This window comes from Diadema antillarum, unplaced genomic scaffold (assembly GCF_040938485.1).
Source record: "Diadema antillarum isolate AM-2024a unplaced genomic scaffold, OU_Dant_1.0 seq00001373_RagTag, whole genome shotgun sequence".
NCBI classification, from domain to species: Eukaryota; Metazoa; Echinodermata; class Echinoidea; order Diadematoida; family Diadematidae; genus Diadema; species Diadema antillarum.
Window position 1 is genome coordinate 75790 of NW_027272134.1, and position 22334 is coordinate 98123.

The following is a 22334-nucleotide window of genomic DNA, read 5'->3' on the forward strand; positions in this document are numbered from 1 at the left end:
TTGGTAAATCATTCCTTTAAGGAATTATTTCAATTATTATATTTCATTTATTTGATGGCAGGCTGTTTTGTCTGACTAGTCAGACCTGTTTAGTCACTGAAAATTGAGAATAGCTTGATTCATACTGAGAACATACTTTGCAATGTGTGTGGTAATAGACATTCTAATCCAAGGGGCAGGAACCTGCGTAAAATACTGGACGGATGCTTCCCACGAGTCCCTGATTCTTCATTAAAGTGTCTTATTTGTATGAAGTTTCTTCACTTGAAGGTGATAACAAAATGCCAGGATTATTATGTTTTGATTGTTATTTTATTGTTTGTATGGTTGATTTATGTGCTCATTATTTGTATGCTTTAATGATTTTCTTTTGTTCAATAAGTTTATGAAATGGGTTTAAGAATGTAATCAATCAGAAGTGCTGAAAATGAGTCTTACATGCTCTCTTTATATTTCCACTAATAAATGGGAGTGCAAAGAGTGCACAGCAGAAAAGCATAACTGCACTGCTCATTATCCTGTGGCAGATTACCATTGCTCTGTGCAGCGGTGGGATGGTATGAATCCAAACAATTGCTGTGACTAGCATGGTCTGCATCGCAGATTGCAGAGTTTGTAGTTTATATATTGATAAAACAAATAATGCACAGGTTTAAGTGTGTGATGTTAGTGGAGATGCAGCACACTCTTGGTGCAACACGCACCATTGTAAATACTCTCGAGTCTGACATGTGCATAACCTGTGTAATAGGTAATACAGATTTATTGTCAGCAGTTTTGCTACTTATATAAGCCAGGAAAACACTTGTGAGTTGTAATTTTTCATCTTGGTGGAAAATGAATGCCGATAAAAATGGCAGTAATAATCATAGCCAAGGGAATTGATAATTACCATGATTACCATTACTTTCCTGTGTCATCCTCATAATTTGTTATTTTTATCGTTGTTATAGTTTATGTTATTATGCGTTGCACCACATATAAAGCGGAGATTGTCATAGGGCAAGGGTGGTTGTCGTTGAGTCTTACTCATGTCACAGTTTGTGTAGTGTGGATTCCTGCCCCTTTGATTTCATACTCGCTTTTATCTTCCAAAGGTGTTATTTGTGAGGAGAGCTTTTATAAATCTAGATCGTCGGTGTATTCAGGGGTGTGAAGGGTGTTCAGATCTGTAATATTGTGTTTGATATCTTTTTCTAATTCTGTAGATACACACAAATTTCTTACTCTTCTGTATATGTAAAGCATTTGTAAATATGCAAACAAGAGAGGATCTAATATATCATATTCTAGCAGAGTGTCGTACAAAGAAAATGTGTAGAAAAAAAAAGATAGATTTCTCAGATGTTCAATCATTTATTCAGAAATTATCAGGGTAGATGAAAGATGTGCTAGACTGATGAATGGGGTGTGACAAGGTTTCTTCATAGTTTTGCAGGAGTACTTGTTGCGCAATATTTCTGTGTCGTGTAAGGAAATGTCAGCAAAGTTTTGTGTGGCAAAGCTGTATTTGTGACTTCTCCGTGAGAGTAATTTGGCCTGCTCATGCTGTCAAACAATACTTCTTGATATAGAAGAATGACTTTTTTCTCTTTTAAAAATATATAATCAACAGTTACTCGCACAAAATGTGTCCCAAGGGAAAGATCATAGTTGTGAGATAGCAGTGAAATAACAATAAATCTGTCAGAATTTTAGTTATATGATGGCTGTTAGAAGTGTACAGGAACTTTTCTAATATGGTGATAAGTGGACACTTGACAATGCTTCTTACATAATTACATCAACTTGTGAGGTCATTTGCATAAGACTACAGTCTTTTGCTCAATATCATACAAATTTCTTGCTGTCGTTTTACAGATTTTTCTTGCTATTCTCCTGACTGAACAAATTGTTCTTTATGGATAAATATTCTTTATCTGAGGCATAAATTTAAAAAAAATAAAAAAGATGTGTGATATATATTCTGCGTGTGGTAAAAGAAGTTAAAGATTTGTAGAAGCAGAGGAGAAAAGTTTACCCCGGCAGTCTTCTCTCACAAGCTTTCAAGATGTATGCATTGTTCGTGCTGGAACGGCCAATGTATTTGCTGACACTCTGTAGTGCCTTATACCACAGCTGAACAAAGTAGACATGAAGATAGTACCCCAGTCTCCCAAATAAAAAACTTGATCTGGGGAGTCTGAATTCAGAAGAAAAAAAAATAATGATAATAATGCTACCAATATTTGATGCTGGTATAGTGAGGAAATCTTGATTTGGCGTGGATCTGATATTCAGGGTATTCTTGAGGATGAGTAGGTAGGAACACCGCAGTGTGGACTATTTTGTTCCAATTCCGAACGTTGGGGGTACACCAGTTGACCCCTTTAGATTGCTCCTACACACAGCACAGTCTCCAATGAGACTGAACTAAATGTGCAATACATACAATAGTGTGGGGCAGTAATGCAGTGAGATGGTGCAGAGAGGTTTGACGGAGTGAATTTAGGGGAGTTGAATAGATGTTTTCACAGGGATGCCAGTTTTCAGGCAAAAGCCTAAATTCAGGTCTTGGCAGCTTCAAAGTTCAGGCTTTTTCATGTACAAGGAAGCTCTGCAAATCTTTGACATGGGGAAACTGCGTTTTACTGGCATCCCTGTGTTCAGCACAAAGTAACAACGACCAACAACAAGGACTGAGAGCTATTCGCTATCATGTTATTCAGATCAAATATGCTAAAGCTTGGATTAGAGGCGATTTTGTTGATTCATAAGCAGAAGGGTGTAAACAGTGTAAAAGTTTGTCAGCAGCATACAATTTATCTTTTTTGTTTGGTTTTACATACCTATATGTATACATTGCAAAAGGACTGCCATTATGCCGGACTCAAATGTACTAATACCAAGTAGGGAAGACTCATTTGACTGAAAACATATAGTGTTATGTGGAAGGCTAAATACATTGCATAATCATATGCACTAAGGCATTATTCTCACAAGAGATTTGTAGGTAGAATATTCAATTCATAGTCACTGCAGTAGTCAGAGCAGTGATTTGTTATTTGCAGTAGGCGCTGACCTGTACAGTTATTAGCTGTAGTCATGGTAACTGTCATCATTGGTAGCAGTCGATAAAACAAGGGTCACTGACTATAGGCCTACTTTGTTTGAAAAAAAGGCAGAATAATGTGGTTTCTGAGAAAATACATTTATGGTTCAAGTCACATTTGTGTATAATGTAGGAATGCAGGGGAATATCGAGCAGCCATTTTATGGAATATTTATGTAAAGCTCAATGTTCGACTGAGGGCAAGAAATATTTCCTGTTTGCACAATCAGAACATGGTAGAGCTGTCAGAATATTGTGCACATTTCCTTTAGCCTCCCCTTTTCTTCCCACAGTTATTTGCAGCTGTATTGTATCTGATTTGCTAATGGCAGACTGTAGTGTAGATCCTTATGAATATGGATGAACTCGTCGAATCTCTGGTGTAATTTGAATATCTACCCCCATACTTCTTAGGAAGTATCATATTAGCGATAGTGATTCCGAGCAAGGAAATGATGCTTTCATTTATGTTGCGTTGTACATGGAGAAGACTTAAATTAATTAGTTATTATGTTGATGGGTTGCAATGCTACCACAAACATCATGTTAAATTTATTTCTCTAAAATGTGTGAGAGTATGTCACATCTTCTCTTCTGTGCTATATGAAAAGTATGAAATATTATATCCAAGTATAAGTTCTTCAGAGAAATGCCTTTTTTGTGTGTGTGTTTGTAATTTGTGCTTCAGAATCTGCCTAGAATGTTTACTGGAATTTTTTTTGTTTTTTTTTTACATATGCATGGTTATCTGTGAGTTGAGATCGCATGTAGACAATGAACATGTAAAGAAGAGTGACTGCATGTCCCCTCTGATCTGTGTGTTTATGTGCAGGGCTGCAAGCTGAGTGAAAGTTTGAAGTGAAACAATTGCGAGGGAGTGGAGTGTCCAAGCCTGAGGACAGGGGCAGGAGGGGAGTACTGTAAAACATGATATATTCGCGCCACGAAATTTTCGCGAATTGGAGCCGACGGCCTTTTTCGTGGTGAGAAATTTTCGCGAATTGCCTCTTGCGTTCAATGCATATGGTGTAGATACAGTAAGAAATTTCGCGTGCATTTTAATTTCGCGAATCTTGGCGCTCGCGAAATTCACGAAATTAAAATGCATGCGAACATTTCTCGTTTTACAGTATGATGTGGAAGGGAGCCTTCACTCTTCCATAGTAGTGAGCTTGGTCAATTTTACAGCTTTATTGGTGCATTCTGGTGCATCCTTCAGCCAGGATTTCAGCTCATAGATGAAAGGGCCTTTTTATGTTCTACTTCTTTTTTTTTCTGTTTATTTCGGGGGTTCAGTGTGAGAATTTGTTTATCAGAGTGAGAGTGAGACAGCTAGAATTTGGTGAATTGCTAAATTTTTGCATTGATGGCAAGAGAGTTTGGCAAACCTGCTGTTTCAGACCTCATGTGTGTTTATGTGTTGGATGGGGGGGGATTAAATTGTATTATTATTATTATTATTATTATTATTATTATTATTATTATTATTATTATTATTGTTATTATTATTATTATTAGAATGGTTTATTTGATTTAAAAAAAAAAAACTTGCAAACTCGTAGCCCGGGCTGAGGGCTAAAATACATTGCAATGGCATATGAATACGTTCAAATTAAATGAAACACATTGAACTGTCATACATAACATCTATATTTAAAAAAAAAAGAATCATAGTTGAATTTGAATATATTGCACGAAATATTACCACATATTTTGCCAAAATTATAAAAGTATGAATATTAGACACCATCCTTCATCATTCTACTCAACAGCAAAAAAAAAATTAAAAAAAAAAAAAAATATATATATATATATATATATATATATATATATATATCCAACCTATATAAATTATATTCTAAAAATATACTTCGTACAAAACATCAGAACAACTGGACCAATACTACATAAACAAACAAAATACATAAAATCTATTCATATATTACTGTTGTATAATTGTGAGCGTGCTGTTCTATCCTGGCTTTATGATAAGTGGCAATGGGCTAGAATGAGGAGGCTGTGCCACCATACACATCGGGCTTTACATACAGGAGTAATTTTGTCAACACTGTCTTAACATCTGAAGAGTTTGTTCGCAAAAACCGATAAGTCCATATTTGCCAAATGGAGATATTTACAATTAAAGGTCAAGAAAAATAAAGAAAATTATAAGAAAATTTTTGCTTCTTTTGACCATAACTTCGAAAATGTACCTTTATATGTAGTGACCAATGTATCATTTAAAAGGTATTATTTTATACTTTATGACAGAGACCGTACTTCAAAATCTTCAAAAATGGACTTATCGGTTTTTGCAAACAAACTCTTCATCTATAAAACTTTCAAAAATATGTAGTGTGAAAATCTGGATGTGTTTAAAAAGGTTGAACTTGAAACTCATGGGAATGTGGACGCAGGGGGTAGCTGTATGTGTGGGATCTAGATAACAATATGTCGTATTCGAGTCGTATGTATGTGAAAGTATGCACGTGTGAGTAATAGTAGGCCTATGTTTATGTCAAAAATGATTTGATCGAGGTGTATGAACTAGCAATATTATTTGCTTTATATTTTTTCACTAATTGCACTTCAATCACATTCCTAATTCATCACATACTCGTCATCAGTCACCATTTATGCCATCGACACAATTACCATTCCGGTAATCGCTTTTGACAGCATCCCAATTCGATCACCATGATCCCTTATTCACACCTCACCAAGCCCCATCTCTCATGTCCAATTCCTTTCTCATCCCCTCATTCCCATCCTCAATCAGTCATCGTACTCACTACCCCATTCTCCACCTCAATCACCTTCTCCAGAGCCCCGTTTTATCAAGAGATATAATCGATTTTAAATTTCCTTAACACACAGGCTGCCATAGACTCATGACTGAAATCAGTTACATAATCAATTATAACTCTTCATAAAACAGGGCCCAGACCTGTAGGAAAATATGTATCCCATCGCATGGCCCCACCCTCAATGACCAAGCAAACAAACGAGCCACTCCACACCACCGAAAAATCGTACATACTTGATGTCGATGCTTCCAGCCTTGCGCCCCCTAACGGCGAAACGACGAACAACTCAAGGATCGCGAAAACTGTAATGGTAGGTGGGCTGACTCATATCTTGTTGGTATCATCTAAAAGCAATTTCCTAGGCTATAATTTTAATTATGGCTGTAACAGCAGAAAGCCTTGAAAAGAAGATTCGTGATGAACTTCAAGCAACTCATGTGGTAAGTATATTCACTTGAATAGCCACACATGACATCTTGGCTTGGGGAGGGTTAGACAACAAGGCTCAAGGGGTGCGAGTGTAGTCCCAGATACTGATATTTGTTGTACGGTACTCTAGTTTCCAGTGCATGTGAAAATCAGTGGTGCATGGTGATGACCCTTCTTCTGAATCTGACTACGGCAAGCAAGACTCCACAACTGGGATATTCGATTGCAGGCGCAAGGTGGCTAGCAGTGTATTAAGAATGCCCCCCCCCCCCCCCCGAATGAGAGTTGGGATATCCACGTCACAGTCACCCAAAATAATGAGAGACTTTTCGCTCATAACACTCACTTGATAACTTATGAAAGACTTCAATCTTCATACCATGAATGGATTTGAAAGTCCATACTGACAGACTTGATAGAGGTCGACTAACATTAGGTCTAGCTAGCTACATACGAGCAACTTGGGCCATTCCGAGATTAACAAAAACTTTTATGTGATGACTTCAGGAAACGGATCCTGCTTCGATCAGGATGCACAAATAAAATCAGTGAAAAAAAAAAAAAAAGTGGACTCTACTTCAACTGTAGCTAGAATGTCCTACTAAAGTATTTGACGACGATTATGCTGAAGTACATGTAGGCATTAAGCTAATCATGACTTAATGTGAGTGATTTAATATTCAAGCACAAATACAGTTGAAGCAGATGAAAGAATATAAAATTCTTTCTCAGGAATGACAGAGTTTAGATCTACTGAAGTACAGAAAACAACTGTGTTTTGTTTTGTTTTGTTTTGTTATTAACTAGAAAATACAGGAAATTTTGTTGCAATGTAGTCATGTTTATTGATATTTTTTTATTTTTTTATTTTTTTGGGCCATTTCCACAGGAAGTTCTGGATGAGACTGCAGGTGGATGCGGACAAAAGTTTTCAACTGTAATAGTCTCAGAAAAATTTGAGGGCAAGCCGCTACTGCAGAGACACAGGTGAGAATGACATGCAGATGGGTGGCAAGCAGATAGTCATTTTTACCCAAATCAATTGTTATTACAAAATAAGTAGAGCCTCTATATACTTACACACATCAATATACACTAACAATTGCTCACACATGCATACATCTCTGTACAGGAGATTAAGAGGGGGAGAAAAGTGAAGAAAGTTCAAGATCAATGAAGAGAAGACTGTTCTCTTCAGGGACAGGCTGTAGCTTGAAAGGCTGAATTTGTCAGTCCCAGCTATAAACAAGGAGAGTTGGAAACTGAGTGATATGAATGTCGTGTCACAATTACACCACCGTATTTCTAGGTTGGTAGTAGATCTCTAGCTTTGAACAGTGACTGTTAGCAATGAACAGCACTCAGAATTCATTTGTATCTGGACTTCTAAAGATTACAGAGTAATAGAGAACTTTTTCAGCTCGTTGTGTGCCACGGTGTAAACCCTCTGTGTGCCACATTATTCTGAGACCACAAAACATTTGAGTTTCGTTTGAGTATGTTGATTGTAGGCACAAGCTTCAGTGACTGTTGACCATGAATAGCACAAGCAGTACTCGCCTCAGAATTTATTCTGTCTTTGAAAGAGAACATCTGATAACATTTTAAACCCAAAGGCCCAAATTCACAAAGGTGGTACAATTGAAACCATGGTTTAAACCATGGACAATTTGTATGGAGCGCCAAGTGTCGCATGGCCTATTTCATGCGAAATCAGTCATTTCATCAACAAAATAATCTTTTTGTAACAAAATATTAACAAAATTGTCATTTTGTCAACGAAATGACTGATTTCGTAACAAAGTAGGCCATGCGACACTTGGCGCTCCATACAAATTGTCCATGGTTTAAACCATGGTTTCAATTGTACCATGTTCGTGAATTCGGGCCATTGTGTTCCACAGTGTAAACCTCTCAGTGTGCCACAATATTCTGAGACCATACAGCATTGCGAACTTTTGAAATGCATTGTTGTTTTTTCTGGCCGTGTAACTTTTCATTACTGTAAAAGTGGATATTTTCGCGCTTGGCCGGGTAAGAAGAGTTTTCGCTTGTTTTTAATTCCACGGAATCAAGACACCAAGTACAGGAACATTTTGCAAGCAAAAATATATGTGTGCTTTTATTTTCGCGCTAGTGTCTGGTTGCGCGAAATGCGCGAAAAATTTCAACACCGCGAAAATTTCCACTTTTACAGTATAGGGTGTGTGCAAGAAAAGCAAAGATGAAAAGAAATTTGTAAGCTTTGCTGAGATGTAAATTTTATGACATAGCTACGATGCTTTAAGTGCACTGTGCAGCTGGTACTGTGACATACATATACATGTACAGCATAGATTGTTTGTTTGAGTTGGTTAGTTTGCAAGTTGTTGACTGAGTTTGGCATGTGAATGTGGCACACAAAGAAAAACAAAGACATTCATGATGCAGTTGTTTTGTATGGGCCATTTTTCTTGTAATCGATGTCCATATGCTGCTAAAAAAACACCAAAACAAATAATGGCCTCAAATGTGCATTATGAGTATCACTGTGTGTTAAAGTGTCACAATGTGTTGAAGTGTCATAATGCATAATCATCAGTGTGATTACATTTGCCATATGGAAAACGTTACCCAGGACATGACCTCAGAACTATCCTCTTCATTTGTCTTCTTGGTATTCAGGATGGTAAATGCCTGCCTGGAGGAGGAACTCAAGATAATTCACGCCTTCTCCATGAAGACGCTCACACCTGCCGACTGGAGTAAGCGGCAGGAGAAGTCCAGCTGATGTTTTGGATCTTCCCTCCTTTCACCACAACCTCGAGTCCCCCACCCCCATGTGGAGGAAAACTGACAGCTTCCAGCAGCTAAGGACCGGTTCTCGGTGGGACCAGCACACAGGAAGACCTACGTGCTACATGCTGTATGTGGTGGCTGTTTGTCTATCAAGTGGAAAGGCGTATGGGTGATATAGGCAGAAGAGGACTTAACCATGGCAGCAGGTGCCATCAGTTAACATGCTGATGTAAACCTGCTTTTGACATAGAATAAGATGTGATTTTACTCATTTTTAGTCAGAACAGATAGTACAGAAATGCCAATCAAGATAAAAGTTTGCTAAATTCTATTCCCATTTCTGTCTTCTTCTTTTTTGTCATGTATTTATATACCAGTATATAAGGGGGAGGGGGGGGGGGGGATGAGAAAGTGTTTGAGTTGGTCTTGTCAAAGATTATGATTATATGTGAGGTAATATCTAGATCCTTTTCAACACTTTTTGTACTTACATAGTTATTTTTCTGTTCTAAGACCATGATTATATGTGAGGTAATATCTAGATCCTTTTCAACACTTTTTGTACTTACATAGTTATTTTTCTGTTCTTAGAATTAGTCAGGAAATGGCTGGAAAAAAACAAATCATGAAGAAAAGGCCTGAAATGACTGCAAAGAGGAGAGAGAACGAAAACAAAAGCATGTGTGTGTGATATGTATATCAGGGCTCCACACTAACTTTTTTTTGTTTTTTTTTTGTATCAATTTCAAATTTTTGGTGGCCCAAGAGAAAAATTTGGAGGCCCTAAAAAAAAATGCATTAAAAGTCCTGCTTTTTTCTTTTTTATGGGTCACACACTGACTGCATGCATTTATGCATTTCCGGCACAAAAAGGTTACAAATTTATTGACATACTTTTCAAAAAATGTTGGTGGCCCGACATGGGCCACCAGATTTGCTCTTTTTTTAAATTTGGTGGCCCCGGGCCACCGTTAGTGTCGAGTCCTGTGTATTGTATCATGTGTAAACAAATTAAAGATGTGTTAGAGGGAAAACTTTGCTTCACTGAACAGAACAGATCAAAGCTGTTTTTGTAATGTTCTTCATCTTTTAAAGTGTGTTCCTGTTTGTAATCTCTAATCTTTCAAGAATCTTCTAAATCACAGCCTCATAAAATCCAGACACCTTTCTTTTGTAGAGCTGTTCACTGCCTCCTTAAGAATGTGAATATTTGGATGAGCACCTGTCCACAACAAGAGAGAGTTACAAGCATCAACAATACAGGAAAAACAAAAATCATCTAGAGCCTTGATAAGTACCTAATTCTTAGGTTGATTAGTGGTGATATACATGCACTTTTGCTTCATACTGTACTTACAAGATATGTTCAATGTAGAAAATTACATCAAGAATATGCACAGGAAACAGAAACACACACATGAATTGTCTGTTCACTCTCTGCAGCTGTACTGTCAGGATATCATTTTCTGCATGATATTGTTAATTAATATAAATATTTTTTGCACTCGGTCATACATGTGCTCTAAATTTTGTTGCCGTCATTTGTGGTTGCCCTTGGCTACCAGATACTCCACCAGACCAAACCTAGTAATTCACTAGATTTCTTGATACAGCTGTATTTCCAGTGCTTGAGAGGAACTCTGCCATCTGAAAAATATGCTGGCTGGTATCGAGACTATCACACATCTCTGATCATCGTCTCCCTTCTTTTTCTTTACCACCCAGTAAAAGTAAATTTCCACCAATTCTCCCTATTGACCGATTCTGTGACACGCTATATGTATTTTTGGCATGGGCAGCGCCATTACTGCGGTGTCCCGGCCGACCCCCCCCCTCCCTCTCCCTCACCCCTCTCCCTACATTAGCACGCGCACAGAATGAAAAACTGATGCATGGTTGTTTTAGCCAATAGGCGTCTAGTACTGAGTGCGCGAAAGCTTGCTAAATGCGCGAACCTTTGTTACAAGTGCGTGATAAACATGTTGCCCGTGGGGTGGGAAGAGGAGGGGGGTAGGCTGGGACACCACAATTTGAGCTAATGGCTGCGCCCAGTGCCGCAAAATGTCTGCTGCCCTCAACGAACCCGAATCGGTCTATAGTAGATCGCGTAGCTCTCCAAATCTGAACGCGTGTGGCACTCTAATTTTTTTTACCTTTAATTCTTGGGATATAAACTTCCAGTTATGAAAGCACGATATGTAAATGTACACTTTTCTGCACATTGAACGTCGAAGTACCTGCGAGTATTCACAGATCGTATCAAATTCTGTCTTATAATCTCGTGAATAATAGAGTTATTTTCTAATCTGTAACTTTGCATAATTTGATAAATGGGATTCTTCTGCAAAGCAGCCCAATGCTGGGCCGATGATACCAAGTGACGAAATTATGGAAAATATCTATAGATGAAGGAAGTGACCTGGGTGAAGTTCCCAACAGACAAAATTCAGCGGAGAGCATGGGAAAATCTGCTTCGCAGGATGACCACTTCGACCTGAAGTCAAACTCGCGTATTTGTTCGAGACATTTCCAGAAAGGAATGCACGATCTACACTACATAGGATCTTTGGTACGATTTTCCAGAACCGCAAAACTGGAAGTATACATTCCAAAAGCAATCAATTAGATATCAGTATCACAGGGTGATATCGGCTATATGCGATAGGGAGAATTGGCACATTACTTATTAGTTGTGCAAAAATGATATCACTAGGCCAACACTGTGAAGGAAATGAATATTACATCATTCTCTTTCAGGAAGAGAAAGAGAGGAAAAGAGAGGGAGAGAGAAAAAAGTGTCATAGCATTGTCAATTCTTGTGAGTCTAAGATGTGATGTACAAGAGTGAGATGTTGCTCATCCAGTGCACAAATACGTATGTGGGAAAATTTGTGTTTATCAATCAATGTTTAGCCTGCGTCAAAGAATTTCAAAGTGTATTGACAGCTATAATCTGCATCATTAACATCACATGACCCCTGGTAGGCATCTCTTATTAGTGATTACAGGCAATGTTTTGCTTTTATACAAGCAGTGAAACCCTGTTTTTGTACCATTTCATTAAATTTTGTTTGTTATCTGTTTGGGGATAGTAATGGATATTATGTCTGTATTGTCTGAACATGAAATGAATCTCTAAGCAAAACAAGAAACTACACTGGCTCCAAACTGTGCAGGTTTTAATGATATCCCTATCAATATTTAATGTGCAAAATGATTTACACATGTAATACAATGTACATAGACACCGTAGCATGCATGAAACCTGAACTGCTACTGATCTTGTGGATATTCAAACAATGTGTTTGAACAACACCTGTTGCTTGTGTTTTTAGGGTCAATCAATAGATTCTCAAATTTACACAGGAGTGTCTTGTTGCTACAATGTCAAAATACGTATGAATTACTCAGTGTTTCCTCGCAGAAAAAAAAAATGGGGAAATAGAACCTTTCAAACTCATGAAAATGGGGGTGATGTTGGGTAGTGGCCAAGGTGGGGGATGGAGGCAATCTTATTTTCCCATTGAGGCACCACTACAATGTACCAATCTCAATATTGTGAAAATACATGTAGTGAGAAATGCTAATTGTTTGGACAAAGGAGCAAGCAGTCTGAGATTACAGAACTTATCAATACAATGTACACTAATAATTTTCTTCCTGCAAATAATGTCCAGGTGCTGTTTTTTTGTTGGAATGAAGAAGCTAAATACAGTACCAGTAATGGAAACACATGTACAGGCTTGGATATATCCTCTTTTTATCCCTTTCAGTTCTAAATTCTTTCCATGTGGGCACTGGTCATTCACCAGCTAGAATACTTGTACTAGTGCCACTTTCCACTATCTGTAGTCTGCATGTATGTGGGCCATTATCTCCTTGTTTGTCATTGGTTAATTGAAGAATTGAAGAGTTTGTTCGCAAAAACCGAGAATTCCATATTTGCCAAATGGAGCTATTTGCAATTAAAGGTCAAGAAAAATAAAGAGAATAATAAGAAAATTTTTGCTTCTTTTAACCATAACTTCAAGAATGTACCTTTATATGTAATGACCAATATATCATTTAAAAGGTATTATTTTGTACTTTATGACAGAGACCGTACTTCAAAATCTTCAAAAATGGACTTATCGTTTTTTGCGAACAAACTCTTCAATTCTTTCAAAGGCTGTCAGACTGTCACAAGTTTTGATTTTTCATCCAGTTTCTAATTTTGCGAATCAGTAGTGATTATGTGAAGTAATTGTCAAGACTTACAATGTATATGTTTCCAGTGATATATTCTTCAAGAAGATTTTGTAACAGTGATGTCTTTGTCACTTGTTTGATGAACAGTAAATGATGCAGATTCAGGTTATTGCCAAGCAAGAACTCCTTTTTTACTATTTACTGCGCTCAAACATATCATGTGGTTACTATGTACTGTACGAGCATATTGTATTTTGTACCAGCTCTGCGTAAGGCAGCATGTACCAATAATAAAAAAAAGAAATGAAAAAGAAAACCAGGTTAAAGCAGCTTGAAATGTTTTGTCCATACACTGTCATTTTGAAAGTCACCTTGTATGGTCATGTACTGTACATGTACAATGTACATGTATATTTGCGTAAACGTACCCCAACTTGGAAATAGGCTCTACATGTAGTGTGTAGGAGAGAGAGAGAGAGAGAGAGAGGGAGAGAGAGGGAGAGGGAGAGATGGATAGATTGGTTGATTCAGTTTTTATTAATGTAAAAATTATGTAGTTTTATATATTTACATATCCATCAGTTTTTATTAATGTAAAAATTATGTAGTTTTATATAGTTATATATCCATCTACATAGATGTGTTAACAGAGAGAGAGAGACAGAGATAGCTAAGGCCACACACACACACACACACACACACACACACACATACATACACACACATCCATGTACAAGCTTGTATTTATGTACAGGTGAACCCTGTTATTGCGAGAGTGGAGACCGTGAGGATATTCTGGTTATATCTCATAAAGAAATCTCTTCGTATCCATAGTCATTGTGTTTATAATGCATGATATTTTATATAAATAACATATATGTTTAAATAGAGAGATAGATGGAAAGTGGATGGATGGCTAGAAGGAGAGGATGTATATGTGCATGTGCAATTGATTGTAAGCTACATGTACTGTACATTCAGACATGACTCTCCCATACCAGTGCTTTATTGTTACAACTGGTCTCCCCATGCTGAAGCTGGCTATGGCATAAAGATCAAAATCTAGCAAATAGAACTTATCAATACACCAACAGCAATGGTGGTTACACCCACATTATTAAGTAACTTCTTAAAATTTATGTTTTTGGTCAAAAATGGAGTAACTGCTCTTCTCCTCTAGAAAAAGTAATATTGGTATTTAGGTTGCTACACTTAACACTGTAAAAAAAAAAGGGGGAAAAAAAACTGTCATATTTTTCTTTGGTTTTAAAACCTGTTAAATATTTTTCTTTGGTTTTGTTTTAAAAATGAATCTGAGAAGTTTGTGAACATATCTGCAGAAATTTGAAAATTCCATGAATTCCATAACTTTCTAATCCTATGTCACATTTAAAAGGGTGTGTACAGTTCTGGTTGAGGTGAGATTTAGCTTTTAACGTTTTGCGAGATATTCAGAAACCACTCTATGAGATGTCATAGAGCATGCAATTCTAAGGGATATCAAAAGTTTATTTGATGAAAATCGGTTTTGAAATGGCTAGATATCCAAAAACAAGGTGAAACAAAGAGATCCTAATAAAAGGCGTGGCCTGTCGCCTTTTATTATTATCACTTTTTTTGGATATCTCAGCCATCTGAAAACCAATTTTCATCAAATAAACGTTGAATCCTTTGTATGCTCTTTCATATTTCATAAGATGTTTCTCATTATCTCACTTAGGAATGTTCAAAACATGAATCCCCATCTCAACCAGTACTGTACAGTCCCTTTAATGATGCTTCTACCGCTATGCTTATTGCTCTATGTTTAAAAGTAAACGTGAAGATTGAATGTACTAGTCCATAAGACCTATCGACTGCTTCAGTTCCTCTGACTTGCTATGAACTTAAACATTTGCTGGAGTAAGGGAAACATTTTCTTTGTTCTTTGTTTTTTTTTTCCTTATTTCTCTTTTTCTGCAGTTTTAATGACTGTTGTATCGATCGCAGAAAATGGCAATCCAATCTCCCTTTGCAATAGGAGACAATTTTATTTACTCACCCCCCCCCCTAAAAAAAATCGAGAAAAGTCTACAAATCATAATAAAGGGTACTTAGTATACGGCCTTGCCAACAGCAAAACTGAAATGCTGCCACCACCGACCATATTCTTTCAATGACAGAGAAAGCTGCGATGAAGAATGTCTTTTTACATTGATGAGATGATGCCCAACCGACCCTCGAACGAGACTAGCATATGTTTGGAACCATAATGTCTCGAGGCCGCCATTTTCTCTTTGTCTACTCCTCGTGCAAAATTAAAAGCTTTTTGTTCGACCAACCTGATTGGAACGCAAATCGAAGCCCCCATTTGCATGTGGAACGTGCGTTTCCATTTCTACTTGTTATTTCACCGGCTTCCTACCAACGCCCTGCCGGTAAAATCACGAATCGAACCATGAAAAACCCAAAGCGAGCTTAGACCTCATGTGCAAACTCTATTAACCCAGCTGATTCCTCAAGTTTCAAGAAGACAGAATTAAAAGAGAACACAACTTTTCGTTAAGAGGGAAGAGAGGATGTACAGATGGCGGAGGAAATTTTATAGACCGCATTTTTAATGTGCAGACAACACAAAGGTGTAGGATTTCGAGTGGGATGTTCCAGTTGGGAGGAACTTTGGGTGAAATCCAAGCCATCGCCAGGGCAGTGAAATATCGATCGATGCATCTCAAATAAGCAGTGTGTCGTGTGGAAAACTGTTCTAAGAAGATACCAACATCAAAGAATACATTGTCACTTTAAAAAAAAAGGAAATGATCTTGAAGAAATTATCATCTGTATATAGTTCTTTTTCATCAACATGTATATTGCTCTGTGTCGTCGCATGTTCTGACGAATGAGGAGATATTGTCCACCCGAATGTACCGGTGTGATCTTTTTCTTTAGTGATTGGGTCTCTTACGGACCTAGGAGATTCTGAATGCTATACAAAGTGTACTTCATATTGCTTCTATTCCTGTTGTTGTTCTTGTTGTTCGTCTAGTTGATGAGTTCTTCTTTCCGATCCTTCTCTTCCCCGTCGTTTTTTCCTTTTTCTACTCCTCGTTCTTCTTTTTCTCATTTCTCTCCTCTTTGTTTCGGTTTATAATCATGTAATTATTGATTTCGTTGTCATCACTTTTCGCAGTCATGATCGTAGTTAATGTACTCATAATTACACGTGTATTGTCAGTCCTGTTTTTGTGAATATCATTTTTGTATTAGAGTCGCAGTATCAATCCTAATGACTGTGATGACTCTTTACTTTAGTCAGTGACGTTATCGTCGTTATTATCGTCACCTTAAAATGATAATTTTGCTTTTGATTGTTACTGTCATCCCCATCTTTTTTTTTTTTCGTTACAAGTTTGCGATCATGACTTTTCTCCCTTGTTAAAAATCTGCCTGAAACTTGGTGGTGGGGTTTTTTGTTTTTTGTTTTTGTATTCATAATTGACCATAAAATGAAAGACCTAAATGTCAGGCAAGACAGCTAGCGTATACATAATAATGTATCAACTGTGACTTGCGTTTTTACGCAGACAGTCATCGGTTTTATATAGACTCGCCGCTTGGTGTCTTGCTCAAACACTGCCCAACGAAATGAAGATTAAACTTGTTGATTTTCTCGCTCTTACAGTGTCTGAGGTTGAAACAATGATAATTATTGTGATACTTTACCTGTGATGACCCTATGTTCTTGTGATACAGAAACATTGGCCGCATACTGATTATTTTTCTCAGTATAGTGGTTCCTCCCAACGCGTCATGTGTATATATATATATATAGGGGAATTATTATCCACCTGCATGCGGTCAGGTCGTGATATGACAGACTAAGTACAAGGTAGATTCCACACCGCATTTAGAGAAGTAACGTCTAATACTTTAAGAGGAACGTTGATGTGTAAACGAGTTTGGTATGCCCGTTAATGTTCACCATAAGTATGATAGTATGTATAAGTTAATTTTCACCACAACTGAATGTCATCATGCTATGTAATGATAAAATATTAATGTTCTCTATACTTCTTACATTAGTTACACAATGATGTGCTTTAGTCCCCCAGCATTTTAGAATAGCAACGTAATCGTTGTTATTCTACATGTTCTATAAGAAGTTATGGCTGTCGGCACTCAAACATACGTGTCATAATAATATGAGCAACAACAACAATCAACTGCAAGCCTGCTGATATTGAATGACTGGAATGCTTTGCTCCAATTTCCGTTTCGTCTCGTCCATAAAAAGAAGTAAAAAATAAAAACAAAATGATGAGATGCGTCATAATGCAGAAGCGGGAGAACTTCACATCTGCCACAGATGTTCCTCGTAGCCGCTGGCGGCGCTTGTCTCTCTACTCTAAATTTCTATGCTCACACAGTACCCTGGCTCACTCTCGTGGAGTTGGGTTGCATTGTCTAGCGCGGCGCAATGTGTCTCAATGTGCATGACCTTCAGCGTTATGTAGATCAATTTTTTTGCCATGAAGAAGTGTGCTTGACTATTATCTTACATTTTTTCGCTTTTGTCGCGTTTTGTGTCGCTGCCACGCATGTAACTTTTACGCTTTGTACTTTCATATTGTAGTGTCTGATCGTTATCATGTAAGAGTCGTGTCTGTTCAATAGACAGAAAAATGATGTAACTAAATTGTGTCGTTTGCGATAAAATCAACAGGTATTAGGGCGGTTGGTGAATGAAGTAAAGGGGTGGGGTACTCAATGTCGATTTTAAACCCAGTGTGTTCTCGGATAACGGTAACAGTAATGTTAGCTTTCCCTCTTAGCATTATCTATAAACATCACAAAACACTCACTGAGGCTGAAGGAAAAAAGCACGTAGTTTTAAATAGAATTGAACAGTAGCTACACACTTAAGCGCCCTCCCCCTCTCTTTGATGTAGATCCTTTACTGATATCATGTCTGTTTTCCAAAAGGCGCTTTTGAAAGATATTGAGACATCGAGATGGAACGAGGAAGAAAAGGCCGTATAAAAATAATGATACAAATTCATCAGAGACCCTCTGATCAATGTTTTTAATTCTGTATTTCGAAGACGCATGTAAACTTTATGCTGCAAATTGTGTCAAAATGCATCGTTTTATTTGGTCTTTGTTTTCCAATAGTAACCCACACAAATTTAAAAAAAAAAATCTTGCTTAAGTTGATGTCCCGATTGTTTCATGTATTGATAAACATGACACAATGACGTTTTACTTTCCCCATGATTGATCATACTTGTGGTGCAATCGGTGACTAGCATTGTCTTACCAATATAAACATTTTAACGTCGTTACCAGTATACATTAACATCTAATTATGATATTAACATCACAAAGAAGGGTCAGACAAAAAAAAAAATCATTATTTTGTTAAAAGAGGAATATCTCCCGTATTTCGCATCACGGGAGTTACCAATCATGACCAAGGTTATGTACCTACAATGTACAGTATATTCAGTCAGTCCGCAGCGTGTGCGATAATGAGGCACGAACGACAATTTTATTCAGAATCACGTTTACGCAGTTTGTGCCCTTGAGACTGACGAGATTTCGCGATACTTTGCGAGAGTTTTTGCAGAGGTCGCAACAACAGCTTTCATAGCTTTCGCAGTTTATTGTTTTACCCAGGATGGTTAGGTAAATTATAGAGCTGATTATGCTCATTAATTTGATACCTAATTTCCCTATTTTTGATGTCAATATAGTAGTCCATTTTAGCATCAAAGTAAACGATTATTTTGCCAATGTTCAAGAAGCTTTTAGATCATAGTTTGATGTTTTGCTAGTTCCTGACTGGTATTGAAAATAGATCTCCGTAATTTCTTCGATTTCACAATCGTGAAACTTGAGCGAGTATGATCAATTAAAAAACGAAGAGGGGCACCATTTTTAAGGTTGTGAATTTTCCTGTTGAAAACCAGGCAAATTATGTTTTCTTTCTGGAAGTGGGGTAGTGAATGAACACGCGTGGAATGTGTTGTTGATACCCAGACAATGGTCGTGGACAATGGCCAGGATTGGAATGTTTCATGAGGAATTCCACTATCGCAGCTAGTCTTTGTTCATTCTGAAATGTGGTGTGTGCAAGCACATGGAAACATGTGCTTACTTCTTTCATGCGCATGCATTTCACCCTGTGTCAATCCACATGAATACTTGATTAAGCATTCATGTGCCTTGCAGCAGAGCTCGGGACAGGTGGCAGCCAGGTCCATTGTTCAGGGTCATTGTAAGTGCACACTCACATACACATCATTGGTTCCTATGTAAAGTTCAAGTTTTATACAGAGAGTGAAAATTCGATCACAATCTGGAACCTAACATTTAAAACTCACAGCATTGAGTCAGCAGCCAATGGATACTACGCAATGCGACACGCCGCGTCTTGCGACAGATTTCGACCAATCACAGACCCGGAATTCCGGTGCGAATGCGAGGATAATCTTTTTAAACTCGACGCTAGACATGTCTCTGAATTTTGCTAGTTCCTGACCCGTATTGAAGTGAAGATGGGAAAACGTGCCCTTATTGTGATACTATATACCTTAGCGGACATAGTCTTCACCATATTTTAGAGGGGCATGAAAGATTTCAGGTTAATTTTTTGGCGTCAAACGTGAAGGAATATTTTTGAATACAATACCGAACTTCGAGAGGGATTTTGATATTCTTTATTCTTCTTTTCCGTTTATTTTGATCATGAGCATATTTGCTTATGTTTTCTTTTTCAGTCGATACTAAAAGTGTCGAAAACTGACGAGAAATACTCGTTCTACACGGATTTATTCATGACCATGTATCTGCTCATTACGTATGCAAGCACCGCTCAGCCGTGCATACGACTTGAATAAATACGTGCGTTTTCGCTCACGCTGCGGACTGCACAGAATGAAAGAAGAATAAAAACTCTCATTATGTATGACGCCATCTATTGACCAGATGATGCATCCACATACCACTGCATTCATCAACATACCTTTGATACATGCCTTGCCGATACTTTTGTAACTTGAAAATCATTGACACACGATGACATTCGAACGAAGTCGTGCCTGCAGCTGTCAGAAATATTGCCCAAAATAAAGACAAGAACCCTTTACTGCTATGAGCCACATTCACTATTTCTTGAGTATCAGAGCTGTTTAAAGATCCTGTTTACCTTTGGATGCAGTGATTTTAAAAATGTTTAAGATATCACATTGAATATGCGTACGTTTGTTTTACCACAAAACATCCTACCATATAAATGTTTTGCAATAAAGCCTAAAACATAAGGAGATATCATTATTTTTCTCAATAAACCGTAACTGTAGACGGTTTATTCTGGCAACATTTTTATTATAAATATTGTTCACATTTTGTATATTTAACAATACTTAACATCGATTATACATGTTCAAATTTTTACATTGGTGGTTTCTATCACTAACTCACATTTTAGAACTATTTTGAAGCACTAATGCTGGGTTTTGTTTCATCTGCAAATGGTAAATTATGCCTTTAATCCACGCAATTGAGAATCATCGTATTTCGAATGAACATTCAAAATTCCGTTTCCACCATGATCTGTTCTCTTTTTAAGTGAGCTATGGAATGAAAGAAAGGAACGAAGTTTTCGATATACGTACATGCACTCCACTTTGTGTGGGGAGAATTCTATATGTGTTATTCTTGGAACATTGCATTTTGTTCGCCTGTTAGCAAACATTGTGAGATGTGTTTGTCTGTGTGTGTGCGTGTGTGTGTGTGTTTGTTTTTGTTTTTTTACTTGACTATACTTTATCACCTGATCGTGATGGTTTATTATCAAAATCATGTCAAATATTTTCAGTTACTTTTTGATTATAGTGAGTTGATTTGTACATTGAAATAAAATATCATAAAAAGTGTGAGGGTGTGCGTGTGTGTGTGTGTGTGTGTCTACTTTTGGGTTGTGTGGTTATGATTCATCATAAAAGTGTAACATGACATGCAATAACTAATATTTGTCTTTAATTTCTGTTCCCTTGATAAAATAATTTTTCTAATACTTTTCACTCGTTCGTGTCGTTGGTTCTACATTCACTCTGTATGCATTGTTCATTGAATCCTTCATTATAGATCCATACTGTATTTGCCCACGCATGTGCGAAAGCATTATTTTTCCCTATGATGTTTCATGGCATGCAGCAGTCAACATTGACCGACAGTTCGCCCACACCCCCGTATCATGCCGCTCGTGATCTGAATTGGCTTCACGAATGTTATTGGGAGCATGCAAGTCACATCTAACGAGAAATAGATGACCATCCGTCACATCTTAAGAGTATCACATCTCTACTCGGTCTCTCCGGAGTGAGAGAGAGCCAGAAAGACAGACAATGAGAGGGAGAAATAGAGATAGATAGATAGATAGATAGATAGATAGATAGATAGATAGATAGATAGACGGATAGATGGATAGATAGATAGAGAGATAGATAGATGGATAGAGAGATAGATAGATCGATCGATATATAGATAGATAGATAGATAAATAGATGGATAGATAGAGAGAGATAAAGAAAGATGCAGATAGATAGATAGATAGATGGATAGATAGATAGAGAAAGAGAGAGAGATAGATGCAGATAGATAGATAGAGGGAGAGATAGAGAGAGACAGATAGATAGATAGATAGACACAGATAGATAGATAGATAGATAGATGGATATAAAGATACACGGACAAAGAAAGTGATTAAGGAAAGATGAGGAACAGATAGATATCAAGATAGACAGAGAGGGAGAGGAAGAAAATAGAGCAGATTGAGGGGAAGTTGGGATGAAGAGAAGGGAAGGGAGAGAGGGAGGAGGAGTGAGAGAAGAAGAGAAAGGGGAGGGGAGGAGCACATTTCTTTCAAGTTCCAGCGCGCTCAGTTTTTCGTTTAGCCGCCAAAGTAATTCCTCGAATTCAGGCACGAATATATTAAAAGAAATCAGAATCAAAATCCAATTTGCCGGAGCGCGTTACCCGAGGAAGGGCGATAATTTGCG

The 22334-nt window shown here is 37.4% G+C and overlaps 1 protein-coding gene across 1 annotated transcript; it reads left to right on the forward strand.

Annotated features, from left to right (window-relative positions):
* The first annotated feature begins 6200 nt into the window (after window positions 1-6200).
* On the forward strand, window positions 6201-9488 carry LOC139708771 (bolA-like protein 2). The gene is made up of 3 exons (XM_071620719.1): window positions 6201-6338; window positions 7217-7314; window positions 8992-9488. Exons 1-3 carry the CDS (start codon window positions 6276-6278, stop codon window positions 9095-9097), a joined length of 267 nt encoding a protein of 88 aa, XP_071476820.1. The 5' UTR covers window positions 6201-6275; the 3' UTR covers window positions 9098-9488.
* Window positions 9489-22334: the final 12846 nt, after the last annotated feature.